Source organism: Mus caroli, unplaced genomic scaffold, assembly GCF_978045245.1.
Source record: "Mus caroli unplaced genomic scaffold, Mus_caroli_1 scaffold_6, whole genome shotgun sequence".
In the NCBI taxonomy this organism is placed as follows: domain Eukaryota; kingdom Metazoa; phylum Chordata; class Mammalia; order Rodentia; family Muridae; genus Mus; species Mus caroli.
Window position 1 is genome coordinate 446,996 of NW_028227261.1, and position 13,587 is coordinate 460,582.

Genomic DNA, 13,587 nt, shown 5'->3' on the forward strand with positions numbered 1-13,587 from the left:
ACGGTCTCACTGTGCCTGAATCATGGGGCTCTTGATGCAGAGTCTATGGACAAGGCAAAACATCAGATGGCTTCTGCACCCCATGCTACACGGATCCCCTCAGAGCAGTGGTTCATAACCTTCTTAAAGCTGTGACCCTCTAACACATAAAATTATGTTCATTGCTACTTCATAACTTTAATTTTGCTAGTTATGAGCTATAACTTAAATATCTGTTTCCTGAAGATCTTCTGCGACCCTTATGAAAATGCCTTTCAACCAAAAAGTTAAAAACTACTGTCTTAGAGGGAAGGAAAGGTTGATCATACCACCCTAAGACAGGAGCTACCAGGATAAACTGTTTTCTCTCACCAGGGCCCACAAATGATATGTATTGGTCTCAGTGGTTCGCATGACCTGGGAACCACTGCAGTTGAGCTGACTCACCTCTTACCCCTTTGTGTAGGGACAGGGAACCATAAAGTTGGTCTGAGCAGGATTTGACTAGCCCAAGTATTGTTGCTCAGACAAAATATACGCAGGCTACATGTATGCCTTGGCTACTGAGGCTGCAGTGGGGTAGGGGAATGGGCCTATACTTGTCTCTAGATGCTGGTCTAAGGAAGTGACCAACCCCTGGCAAAAGAGCCAGTCCCTTCTGACAGGAAATATCCATTCAAAGAATAAGCTTACTCAACTCATCTATTCTACTGTCCACAGGGTTCAGATCATAGTTCTGAACCTAGGAACCCTATTCTTGGCTATCCCTGTGTCTAAACAAAACTGTGAATTATAATAATAAAGCCAATAAAAATAATAAAGGGTTAGAGCCCTTTAGCTGCACATTGATAACGTATCTTCCTTCCTTTCATCTCTAAGGACAGATGGTTTCAGGATGGCACAGAGCTCAGTACAAAATCCAACACTTTAATGACAACAGGGAGCAAGGACCAGGGCATATACAGCTCATACAGCCCCTGGAATAGCTAAGCTGGCAGTGCATAGCTGCACACAAATATTCCCACCAGGCCTGAGTCCCACAGCCAAATTCCAGGCATACACTCAAAGAAACAACCAGAATGACAGCCCACAAAGTCTTACATAACAAGTGTCCTGAGAATTGTTTATTCAACCACGTAAAATTTCTCTCGAGCTGGTGGCCCGCACTCAGCATTGCACAGATAAAAATATATGACTTTCAACACAGACCTAAATACCTTCACATTTAAAAAATCTCAATTTTCTATACAAGTGTTAAGCTAACAGAATCAAAATTCTGAGTTCTCATATATAGCTTTTACTTGTATTAAACATGTTTATTTACAACGTGAATAGAGAACAAGGGGGCTATTAAGGCCATTTTCTCATTGTGAACCACTGCAAAATATGTACACAAGTACAACCTAATATAGGCAAAGATTTGAAAAATCATCTTTCTTGGCTTAACGTAATTGAGTATCAGTTTAGGAGTGAAGAGACAGCTTGTCAATAGCACCAAGCCACGCCAATGGGGACGTGTGCCTTTGCTGTTCCATCCAGCTACCTGAAGGTCTGCAGTTGAGGTGGACCATTAACCGGGACAGATGTACAGCACTCCCCAGGCCAGCCTGAAGGGCACCTTGTCCACTGTCTCATCAATCAAATTCACCTCAAGGTCCAATTAAAAACACTTTCAAAAAACTTCATGCTACAAGGCCACTGAAGCCAAGGTGTGCCCAACAGGGAGGGACCAAGGGCAGCCACCAGGGATCCTATCTCACCTCCGATGCCTGCTGTGTCCAGGGTGGTCCCTCTCATAGCGATGGCCTGTGCGCTCATATGACCTTGAGCGCTCACGTCTTTGATCTCTATAGTAATGACTTTTCTTCTTGTATTTTCCAGAATTGTCTGTCCGCTCTCGTGACCGGCTCCGGGAACGAGAGGAGCTCCGGCTACGAGACTTGTGTGGCTTCTGGGTGAGGTACTTGCAGTCCTTTGATTTCCGGGAGCCCCTCACTTCTGAGCCTTTGTAGGGAGCACCACGGTGTACTTGCCTTGGAGGAGAGTCACTTCGGCTCCGAGAACGACTCTGTGACTTGGACCCACCTGAGGTAGAGCCACTATCACTTTTCCTGTGGAGAGGAAAACAATCTTGTGGCCAAAACTAGGGCCACCTGTACTAGCCAAGCCCTAACAAAGCAGAGAGGCAAGGATTTCCCCTGCCCCCCCCCCTTTTTTTTTTTTTTTGAGACAGGTCTTCTCTGTGTAGCCCTGGCTGTCCTGGAACGCAGAAATCCGCCTGCCTCAAATGCTGGGATTAAAGGTATGCGCCACCACCGCCCAGCTAGGAGCTCCCCTTTTAAAGAAATATATAAATACACAAACACAAACCCTGTTTTTCTAAACAGGATTTATCTGTGTAGTCCTGGTCATCCTGGAATTCATTCTGTAGACCAGGCTGGCCTCAAACTCAAAACTCTGACTGCTTCTTTTTCCTAAGTACTGGGACTAAATGTGTGTGCCACTACCAGCAGACAGCAAAGACTCTTAAGTTCAAAGAATGAAGAACCAATCAGGTTAAGAGCCATCAACCCCCTGGGTGTGGTAGTGCACATCTTTAATCCAAACACATTGGAGACAAAGGGAGGTAGATCTCTGAGTTTGAGGCCAGTCTGCTCTACAGAATGAGTTCTGAGAACAGCCAGGACTAGACTACAGAAAAGAAACCCTGTCTCAAAAAACAAAGGGAAGAACATAAAATTTAAAAACCCAGGGCTAGGGGTGGAGAGATGGCTCAGCGGTTAAGAACACTGGATGCTCTTCCTGAGGTCCTGAGTTCAGTTACCAGCAACCACATGGTGGCTCACAACCATCTATAATGGGATCACATGCCCTCTTCTGGTGTATCTGAAGACAGCTACAGTGTACTCATATACATAAATTAAAAAAAAAAAAAACAAAAACCTTAAACAAACAAAAAAAAACCAAACCCAGGGTTATAGAGATAGCTCAGTGGCTAAAAGCACTGACTGGTCTATCAAAGGACCCAGGTTCAATTCCCAGCGCCTACATGGCAGCTCAAAACTATCTTGTAACTCCTGTTCCAGGAAATCTGACACCCTCACAGATGTACATACAGGTAAAACACCAATACACATAAAATAAAAATAAATTATTAAACAAAGAGATAAAGGATTCAGGGTCAGGCTGGTCTAGGAAACCCAGGGCTACACAGAGAAACCCTGTCTCTCAAAACAGTCAAACAAACAAGCAAGAGCCAATGTTTCTACTATGCCAAGAGACATCTATGTCCTCTCCTATTACCCTGAGAAAACACCAGGTTAGGGTCTTATGGGTCAATTCCAGACACAGACCTTCTCTTTGGAGAAGCAGACCGTGATGGGGACCTTGAGTAGCTCTGCTCACGACTCCTGCTTTGACTTCGACTCTCCTGCCCTTTCAGCAAGCTGCAAACAGGAAAAGAATTGTTACAGACCTGGAGCATCTTCAGCTTCCAATGTCTATCTAGGCAACCAACAATAAGCACCTTACCCATTTATAGGGCTGTCACCCTTGGCTTTCTTTGGGCCTTCCATTTTCCGTTTGGCATTCTTTACAGAGAGTGGGGAAGACTTGCTTCCTTTACCTTCTTTTGGGGATTCTACTGAATCAAGTAATAAATTAAAAGTCATAATCAGACATTTCTTCAATACAAAACACACTAGCAACGTAAGACAAGACCCTGGGACAAGAATCAATCAACATGCAAGACTAAGACAGGTATTCTGTTAAGACCAATTTTCCTCAGAGCCCAGTGAGTTAAGTGTCATATTCTGTGTTCTAACAATATAATCCTGGCGTGTGAGATTAAAAACTTAAATCAGTTGACAAGTCAACTTGGTAAATGTGATGAAAAAAAAGGAAATAAAGCCGGGTGTGGTGGCACAAGCCTTTAATCCCAGCACTCGGGAAGCAGAGGCAGGTGGATTTCTGAGTTCGAGGCCAGCCTGGTCTACAAAGTGAGTTCCAGGACAGCCAGGGCTACACAGAGAAACCCTGTCTCAAACAAAACAAAACAAAACAAAAACAAACAAACAAAAAAAAGGAAATAAACCAGCATTTTAGAATGGCTGTCCATATTAATATAAAAACAAAACCTTTAGGGCCTCCCTGACTTATTTTAAGAATTACCAATCTCTGATTGCTAGAGATTCGAGTAACAGCATACTATTGAGGTAAGCTTCAGGCTCAACTCCAAGAAAGTTGAAGCACATATCCCCAAACCAAAGTTAGAAGGTCACAAGCTGCTATCCCTTTGTGGGGAATAAACTCTGGACACTCACCCAGCTTGGGAGCAGGCGAGAACCCTGCTGCACTGTCCAGGCCTGGCGCACTCCCTGGGAGCAGGCCCTTTGCTCGGGCCTTTGCTTCTTCAATGGCATGCTTTCTCTTCTCCACTTCACTCTCCAGATGTGTCAAATCAACCTGAGAAACCAGAATCACCCATTCAGAACCAAATGCTTCTATCCAAACACAAGTACAGAACAAACACAAAAACATACAGAGGAACCTTTTTCCGTGTATAAAGCTGCAAGATTTTAAAGCAAATTTCTTGAATTTCTTCTTCAGTTGCTCCAAACAAAAGAAACCAATGTGGACGATTGGGTAAAGGGATCTGGAACACAAAATATTCTCATGTTACTTTCCTTAAAAACTTCAAGGCCTGGTATAGTGGTGCAAACCTTATAATCTTGGCACTCAGAAAACAGAAGCAGGTGGATCTTTCTGAGTCTGAGTACAGTCAGAGCTACATAATGGAGACCTTTTCTCGAAAAAATACTACCACCACCACCAAAGCACTTCAAGGCCAATAAGATTCTTAGGGAAACACCTGAAAATGGCCTGCCAGTTACAAAGAATCTCTGTTGCAAATGAATCTAGTTTGATAAATATTAACACTTCCTACAGGCTGGGAAAATGTCTACAATCTAGACTAAAACCCAGGCAGCCACATACTTACCTCCAGTGTCCGGGCAGCAAGGTAGATACAGGCACAAGCAATGCTTTCAGGCTGGAACCGCACAAAGACATCTGTGCGAAGGCTGTCATTCATGTAGTTCCTGAAACCAAAACCAGGAAGACTGTAATGCCATGGGCAATTATGCCACCATGTGTCATCAAAGGTAGTTATTCCTAAGGGTTCTGCACTAGGACTGTGCTGGGTACTCTGGGCATCCCCATAGGTAACAGGGGACATTCTGAATACAGGAAAGAAATAAATCACTGGGGGGAAAAGCTGGCTGAATGTCAGACAATGTTGCTATGAACGAGAACCGACTTTAACTTTACTTTTCCTTCTCTATGACCTGCTATCATGCAAAGCACAATGCTTAGAAAGAAAATGCTACTTAGTAGTTAAAATGTAGTTGATTAAAGAAATCTAAATGTTCAAAATCCATAGTGCAGAGAAACATGCAAACTCAAATGAGAAGGCTGAGCATGAAGCCTCCCAACTGTCAGACAAGCTGTCCTCCTGTGTTCCTTTTCTTCAGGCAGCATTTGTCGCCCGGTCCTTCTCCAGATGACTGAGCCACAGCTCCAGGGAGGGAGTCCACTTGGAAAAGGGAAAGGCCCTTGGGTGCAGTTCAGATGCATGGGCACATCATGCAGAGGAGGTCAACACCCAAGGGAATCCTCTTCTCGGGCTTATCAAAGAACGAAACTGTCCCATTTCAACAAGGAGTCTTAAAATGAACATTCATAAAAATCAGACAAAAGCAACAAAACACTAAAAGTGGCATCAAACTAAGTACACTTAAAAATGCTATAATACTTTAGATGATATGTAAGTACAAAACTTCACATTTTTAGAAAAGTTAAAGGTCATTTAAAATTGACTACATCTTTAATATTTTCTTTATATATTTAAAATGTATAGGCTAAGGCCAAAGGGTATGCTAGCTTTATCAACAATGCAAAAACAATTCATGAGAAAACACGTCATGAGGTTATACACTGCCCAACATATCCACTGGTACTGTGCATACCCTAATGTCAGGTTGTACCACATATGAGAGATGTAACTGCTCCCACCCAGTATCTATGCCTGAAAACCTTAAAGAAAGTAACATTCACTCTGACATTCTAAATAATACATTCTACAGATGCCTATAAGAGGCAGCTGGCCTGGGAAGCAACACCTCTACACTTAGAAGGGAAGCCAAGAATAGTAGGGGCATCTACCCATCTCCCAGAAGCCATTCTGTAGCTGAACAGTTTAAACATTCACAATAGAAATACAACCATCAATAACTTTACGACTAGTAAGGAAATTTTAGTATTCAAATATATTAATTCATTAACTTTGTTCTTAAAACAAGTGAAATCCTTCAAAGGTATAGTTAAACTTAATGCTACATTTGAAATAAATTACAGTATTTTAACTTAAAGATGCACACCTTTACTGGAGTGAGTCCCGCTTAAGCTGCTGAAAAGAGCAACCTTAGGGCTTGGAAGAAAAGATGATAGGATCCAGTAACAGCCTGAATTTCCACCATGCCAATTTTGTCACTTCAGTTTTTATAGCTTTCTATACAATTTTTTTTTTTAAAAAAAAAAAAGAAAGGTATTGCATCTTTATTGCACAGGTACAGCAGTTTTAAAAGAACAAAATTCAAGTCAAGACAGTTATCAATTCTAATCGATACAATTACCAAGCATGACAGGATTAACAAGAAGCACAATCGTCAGAGAACCACAGCAGCAGTCGGCCATGACTATACTATCGGGTGCGCATACCACCAGTCTAGAGCCAGCCTTCGGTGGAGAGCCTGCACTGGATTGGCTGAAGACGGCCGCTGTCCCTGCACCAAAGCACTTGGACAGCAGAGGAGAAGTCTTAGTCACTTACCCTCAGAGGCTACCCTTTGATTGAAAGAGTACAGAAAAGAAAAGTCAAAACAGGTTCTCTATAAAGCATGTCATAGCACCAGACAATTCAGTCAGCAATATGACCCCTACAGACTTAACTCTGTGGGGAAAATATACCCCAATACCAAATTTTTACTTCAGGCTTCATTCTAGCATATGCCTGCTAAAACCAACCCAGGACTGCAGCAAATTCCCATCTCCCTTCCCTCAAGGGATACATCCCCTGGAAAACAATACCACTGACTCTGTGGCTTGAACTACCACCTGTAACATTTTTATGCCCAGCTGACAAACCCCAGAGGGGAGCCCAGTGACTACTCTCTTAGGGTGGGAGAGTTGGAAATATAGGGGCAGGGGTAGGCCACCTACCGTTAAGCCTGTCCCTGTCAATTTGGGGGAGGCTGATAGTAATCATAGGGCAGATCACTAGGCACTGGGACAACTCCAGCCCATAACCAAGTCATGGGATGACAACCCACTGCCCAAGTGCCTCAAATAATTTATTCCTCAACTGCCCTTGCTGGTCTCATGAAACAAGGAAAATCAACTCACCATGCAGTCTGGACCAGGTGTTGATTACGCTCACATTCTAACACCTGAAGGTACATAACGATTATCTGGAAGATATGGGTCAGGCAGTTATTACCAAAGACTTCAGGAGCAAGGATTCAGATCTTGGTGTCCATGCAGCAAAAGAACTTCAAGCTATACCCCAGGGAGTTCCTGGTGACATCCGGCAGACAGCTCAACTTTTGTGATGTGCTCGCTACCTGCTTTTATAGTCGGGCAAAGTGCAACTAATTGAAAACTAAGCCACACCCCATGGCATTGAAGGCCTTGTTCCTCACATGGCTCATTTTCATTCTTGTTGACAACACCTTTTCCACCAATGAGATTAGCCTGCCCTATACATCCCTGTACCCCAGTAGTCAAGTTGTACAAAATATGAAAATAGCATTCAACAAATTAAGAAAAGCATGTAAAATATTTAGTGGACAATTTACATGAATTTAATCACAGAAACTCAAATATGCAAGAAAAGATGGCAAGGCTACAGAAGTAAACATGAACATTTGCTGGGTTTGGTCTGTTGAGGCAGGGTCTGCTGGCCTAGAGTTCAAAATGGAGACCAGGTTGGTTTCAAACTCAGATCTGCTTTCCTTTTGCCACCAAAGTACTAGGATTACTAGTAGTACTAGTACCACCTCACCCAGCTATGCCTGAAGTTTTAAAGAAGTTTTTAGTTTAGCTAAACTAGATGAGACACCCATGAAATAGTACAATAAACTCACTTGGACTCAGCATGTGCTTAGACTTTTTGGTTTATTTTAAGATAAAAGAATTCAGAATTCTTCCTGTTCTACCACAGAACATATCAAAGCCGTTACTAAAGTAAGAGTCAAGCGTTGGACTAAGTTCTTAGGGGCTCAGTCAGTAAAGTGCCTGCCTCGTATTAAAATCCCCAGAATCCATATTAAGATGCTGGATGTGGCAGCTCACACTTTGTTTTGATTTTTTTTTTTTTTTTTGGTTTTTCGAGACAGGGTTTCTCTGTGTAGGCTTGGCTGTCCTGGAACTCACACTGTAGACCAGGCTGGCCTCAAACTCAGAAATCCGCCTACCTCTGCCTCCCGAGTGCTGGGATTAAAGGCGTGCGCCACCACGCCCGGCTTTGATTGGTTTTTTAAGACATGATGTCTCTGTGTAACAGAGCCCTGGCTGGCCTAGACTTTTTCTTTGTAGGCAAGGCTAGCCTCAAACTCACAGTGATCCACCTGCTTCTGTCTTCCAAGTGCTGGGATTAAAGTTGAGTGTCACAACACCTAGCAGTGACTCACTGTTGTTGTTTTCTAATTTATTGTTATTTTATGTACATTGGTATTTTGCCTGTATGCTAGTGTGAGGGTGTGAGATTCCCTGGCATTGGAGTTACAGACAGTTGTGAGCTGACATGTGGGTGCTGGAAACTGAACCCCGATCCGCTGAAAGAGCACCAGTCCTCTTCACAGCTGAGCCATCTCTCCAGCCCCAAGTGACTCACATTTTTAATCCCACAACTGGGGAAGGAGAGGGGCTCATTGGCCAGCCAGTCTAACCTAATTGGTGAGGTCCAGGCCAAAGAGAGCAGCTGTCTCATGAGCAAGTATCCCTGGAAGTTTTCCTCTGGACTCCAAAATGTACTTCCACAAACATGCACTTAAAATTTTTACTGTTGGGCTGGAGAGATGGCTCAGCGGGTAAGAGTACTGACTGCTCTTGCAAAGGTCCCGAGTTCAAATCCCAGCAACCACATGGTGGCTCACAACCACCTGTAATTAGATCTGATGCCCTCTTCTGGTGCATCTGAAGCCAGCTACAGTGTACTTACATATAATAATAAATAAATTAAAAAAAAAAAAGAAAAAAAAATTTTACTGTTAAGAAAAATGTAGATGGAGCTAGAGATAACTCAATGGTTAAGAGCAAGTATCAGCAATTCCACAGGTCCTGAGTTTTATTCCCAGCAACCACACTGTAGCTCACAACCATGGGATCCGATTCCCTATTCTGGTGGGCATGAAGAGTATCCATATACTTAAAATACATAAATAAATCTAAAAAAAGAAAGAGAGAGAGAGAGAGAAAGAGAGAGAGAGAGAAAAGTAGGCTTAAAAACAATTGTTCTTTTTTTGTTTGTTTTTTTGTTTTTGGTTTTTCGAGACAGGGCTTCTCTGTGTAGCCCTGGCTGTCCTGGAACTCACTCTGTAGACCAGGCTAGCCTTCAACTCTCTGCCTCCCGAGTGCTGGGATTAAAGGTGTGGGCCACCATGGCCCAGTGTTGCTCTGTTTTTAATCAATCTATCTATCTATCTATCTATCTATCTATCTATCTATCTATCTATCTACCTAATCTATCTGAGACAGAGAGTTCCACTACATAGACTTGTTGATCTATCTATCTATCTATCTATCTATCTACCTAATCTATCTGAGACAGAGAGTTCCACTACATAGACTTGTTGGCCCTGGAACTCACCATGTAGTCCAGGCTGGCCTTGAACTCAGAGCTTCCTGCCTCAACCTCCCAAGTGCTAGGGATTAAACCACTCAAGGCTGAGCCCTGTGTATTTTTGAGATGAGGTCTCATGTAGTGAAGGCTGGCTTCCTACTTGAAATGTAGCTGAAAACTTCCAAGCCAGGCAAGAAAAATATATGTTTATGAATTACACTTCAAATTTTACCACTGATTTTGAAAGCTGAAATCTAAAAGACACCATTTCAAACACTCTTTTTTTTTTTTTTTTTTTTTTTTTGGTTTTTTGAGACAGGGTTTCTCTGTATAGCCCTGGCTGTCCTGGAACACACTTTGTAGACCAGGCTGGCCTGGAACTCAGAAATCCGCCTGCCTCTGCCTCCCGAGTGCTGGGATTAAAGGCGTGCGCCACCACGCCCGGCCTTCAAACACTCTTATACTGCTAAAAATCACAATTATAAAAAGTTGATAAATATAGGACTAATTTTAAGTTCTAGACATAAGCAAGAAAACCAAGAGGGGGAACCGTTCAGTACTTTACAAGGCCTTCACTCCTCCTGCACAAAGTAGAAGTCAGCTCAAGTGTGACTTGGGTGGCTGCAGGTGCCAGGCCAAACCCACCTTGTGAGGGTGCTTCACATGGACACAAAAGCCCAATTCCTTGAGAACCCGTCTCTCTGCCTTTATAATCTGGTTCTTTAGGTTAACATACTCTTGATCCAGCACCAGAGGCACGGGCTTCCTGCAGAGAAGACAAAGAATATGCTCTGTACCAGGATTAATCAAAACCTTTTAGATTCCACAATTATTTCCAAGTGATAAATACCACAGTACCAGAAAGCTACAAATGACATCTCCTTTAACAAAATTTTAGAAGAGTCCTCAAACCTACATACTTATTACCAACCTGCCCCCCACCTTGACTTTACACATAAACAATATGAGTCTGAGGATCTCTGCACAGTGCTAAAACACCATGTCAGAATTCAAGGCAAAAAGAGCACCCTTTTCATGAGTTGTAAACTACAGAACCAATACAGCACAATAAAGTCATCCCTTGGTATACACTGGTGCTGGGTTAATGACAATTTTCACCTAATACTAATACCCATGAATGTTTAAGTTCCTCACACAAAGTGGTGGAATATCCCCATAGCCTCTTCACACTTCATATCATAATTGGAAAACTTTATACCTAGTACACTGTAAATGTTGTTTAAGAGATACTGACAAGAAAGTCTAAACATGTTCAATACAAAAATTATTCCACCTCATACTCTCCCAGTCTCTCACCCCCAACACTAATATTTTCAAGAGTTAGTTGAACTCTTGAATGAGAAACCTGCAGATAGACTACAAAAAGAGAGACATGGTCAAGTTTCAAAGGGTTTGTTAAGCTGGGCATGGTAGTACAGTCCCCTAAGCCCAGCATTCTGGAGCCAGACAAGACCATCTGTATGAGTGAGACCAGCCTGGTCTACATAAGGCTCAAAGACTGTTAAGGCTTCATAGTCAAGACTGTTTCAGAATAAAACAAACACCAAAGGGCTTCTGTGAAGGAGCAGAAAGTCTGTGACAAGGTCTAGGTGCACTGGTCTATTATTAGGGATATTTGTTTTCTGGTTCTGTTGGTCTGTGTGGATGTTTTAGATGGGGGCTGCTATAGTCTCCTTCTACTTCTACAATGTGGGACTTCAGTATAAAATCCAGGAGCTCAGGCTTGACAGCAAGTTCCTTTACCCACTAAGCCATTTCATCAACCCAGTGTGTTTGTTCTTTAAATTTTGTATAACATTTGTTTGGTATGTGGGTTGTGCCTGTAGAGGTCAGAGGACAACTTGTTGGAGTCAATTCTCCTCCTACCATGTTGATCCTAAAACCTAACAGTGCTGAGGGTGAGAACCAGGGACCTGGCGCTCAGAGGTTCTCAGCAGAACCATGGAACAAACAGGACAATAGGGTAGTGAGCTGATGTGGTCATACAGGAATTGTTTCAGCAGCGTTAGGACAGCCAGCTATCCTGGTTATTGTACTCCCCTACCAACTGCCCCAAGACAGCATCTAGGGCACATGCAAACAATCTACTGTAAATTCACAGGTTGGTATAACAATGACAGACATTATGACAGCTCTGGAAAGGACTCACTTTTTCTCTCTCAGATGCCGAAGGCGATGGAATACATTGATGACATCCCTGATTCGTCTCGGAGCCTCTTCTATTTTGGAAGCCAGGTGAACACAAGCCATGGATACATGCTGAAATGTACATTGGGACACGGGTGTTTTTCCCCCAACTTGGGAACCTTCCAAGGCATTAAAACTATTAGAAACAACCAGAAGATACAGAGACAGGCCTCTCGGGAAAGAGCTGTGTAGACTTTGCAGGACAGAATTCAGCTGACTAAGTACTGGGCAGAACAGGCCAGGTTTCATCCCAATTCATTTCTCTGATAAAACAGAAAGAAGCCTACCTCCATGGAATGTTTCACGAAGGACTTAGTGTAAAAGAACCGCTGGAACAACACCTGCCCTGTAGCCATGGCCACCTAGGGACAGAGAAGGTTCCATCACGTTTGAATGCAGGATTCAAGCTTGTCCCAGCTAAAATGTCTTGTGTGATTTCCCCCCAGGACAAATAGCCACGACAGTTTCCATTTCCCCAAAGGATTTGGGTCTCGCGAGGCTTTCTTGGGGGTAAAAGGGCTTTCGCTCTGGAGGAGGGGGGAAGGGGTGGCGAGCGCGGGCGCTGCTCCAAGCCGATCAGCGGTCGCGTAGAAGCACGGGCGCAGGCGGGTTATTTCAAGGCTGCAGAGCGGCACAGGCTCCGACCTCGTCAGTCTAGGTCTGGTGAGTTCCGGGACGTGGGCCAGGACGACAACAAAGGCCCGCCACTCGGCCGGCCGGCGAACGGCTACCTACAAAGCTCGCGGCCGGGCACTTACCTGCGGCAGGCGGAGCAGGATGCCGGCTGCCTGGATGAGCTCGCAGCCCACGACGCGGAGTCCGGTCTCTGTATCAATGTCGAGACCGCTCGACATGGATGGCGTGAAGCGGAGCTTGTCGTCGGGCAGCAAGCAGTTTTCCAAGGTGATGAGCACGCCCGAGTAGAGCCTGTCACCGATCAGCACCCCCTGAGACCCTGGGGCTGCTCCCCCCGAGCCGGAAGAGCAGGCCGCCAACGCTGGAGCCATCAACCCCGGAGCCCCGGCCGCCGCCGCCGCCATTTTGTGCCGCCGACTCTTTTCGGGCCCTTCCCGTCAGGGCGGCTGCTCGAGACGATCATGGCCGCCCCGCCCCAACCCCTTCCATTGGCTGAACGTCACCGCTGTCTCGACGCCGTTGGCCGTACGACCAGTCCTTCAGTATCGCGTCAGGCACTGACGCCGGAAGTACCCAAGGGTGGGGCTGCTCGTTACCCACTTGGCTCTGCGGCCTGGCCCGAACCGGAACTCCTGCCTGGCAAATAGGGGTTCTAGAAGGGAGCCTTTCTTTGGGGGTTGGGACAGAACAACTTTTCTCCCATAGTCCCATGTGCACAACGTTACACAGCGACTTAGTTCAGAGCCTTTAGTTCTCAACCCTCTCTTCTGTCCCCTGGCTCTAGAACAGCTGTGGAGTGGATCTGCCAGCATTAAAAGGGCAGATGGAAACTGCGCGGTTTGTTTGTGGTTTTGGTTTTTTGAGAC

General features: G+C 44.4%; 1 protein-coding gene and 1 long non-coding RNA gene across 7 annotated transcripts; both read right to left on the reverse strand.

Annotated features, from left to right (window-relative positions):
* Positions 1–1,088: 1,088 nt before the first annotated feature.
* Positions 1,089–13,243, reverse strand: Ccnl2 (cyclin L2). 6 transcript variants are annotated; one of them, XM_021159708.3, is made up of 11 exons: positions 12,844–13,241; positions 12,373–12,447; positions 12,048–12,157; positions 10,523–10,643; positions 7,441–7,505; positions 4,979–5,078; positions 4,529–4,633; positions 4,302–4,443; positions 3,511–3,619; positions 3,333–3,425; positions 1,089–2,090 (listed from the first exon to the last, which is right to left on the reverse strand). In XM_021159708.3, exons 1-11 carry the CDS (start codon positions 13,123–13,125, stop codon positions 1,736–1,738), a joined length of 1,557 nt encoding a protein of 518 aa, XP_021015367.1. In that variant the 5' UTR covers positions 13,126–13,241; the 3' UTR covers positions 1,089–1,735. The 6 variants fall into 6 exon arrangements, 5 of the variants coding, with proteins under 5 accessions (XP_021015367.1, XP_021015366.1, XP_029332172.1 ...); XM_021159707.3 differs by having other exon boundaries at positions 3,511–3,622; XM_029476312.2 differs by lacking the exons at positions 10,523–10,643; positions 12,048–12,157; positions 12,373–12,447; positions 12,844–13,241 and adding an exon at positions 6,757–6,882 and having other exon boundaries at positions 3,511–3,622; positions 7,441–7,507.
* On the reverse strand, positions 8,391–10,516 carry LOC147004046 (uncharacterized). Its single transcript, XR_015047274.1, has 2 exons — positions 9,848–10,516; positions 8,391–9,774 (listed from the first exon to the last, which is right to left on the reverse strand). It is a non-coding gene; the product is annotated as an uncharacterized LOC147004046 (long non-coding RNA).
* Positions 13,244–13,587: the final 344 nt, after the last annotated feature.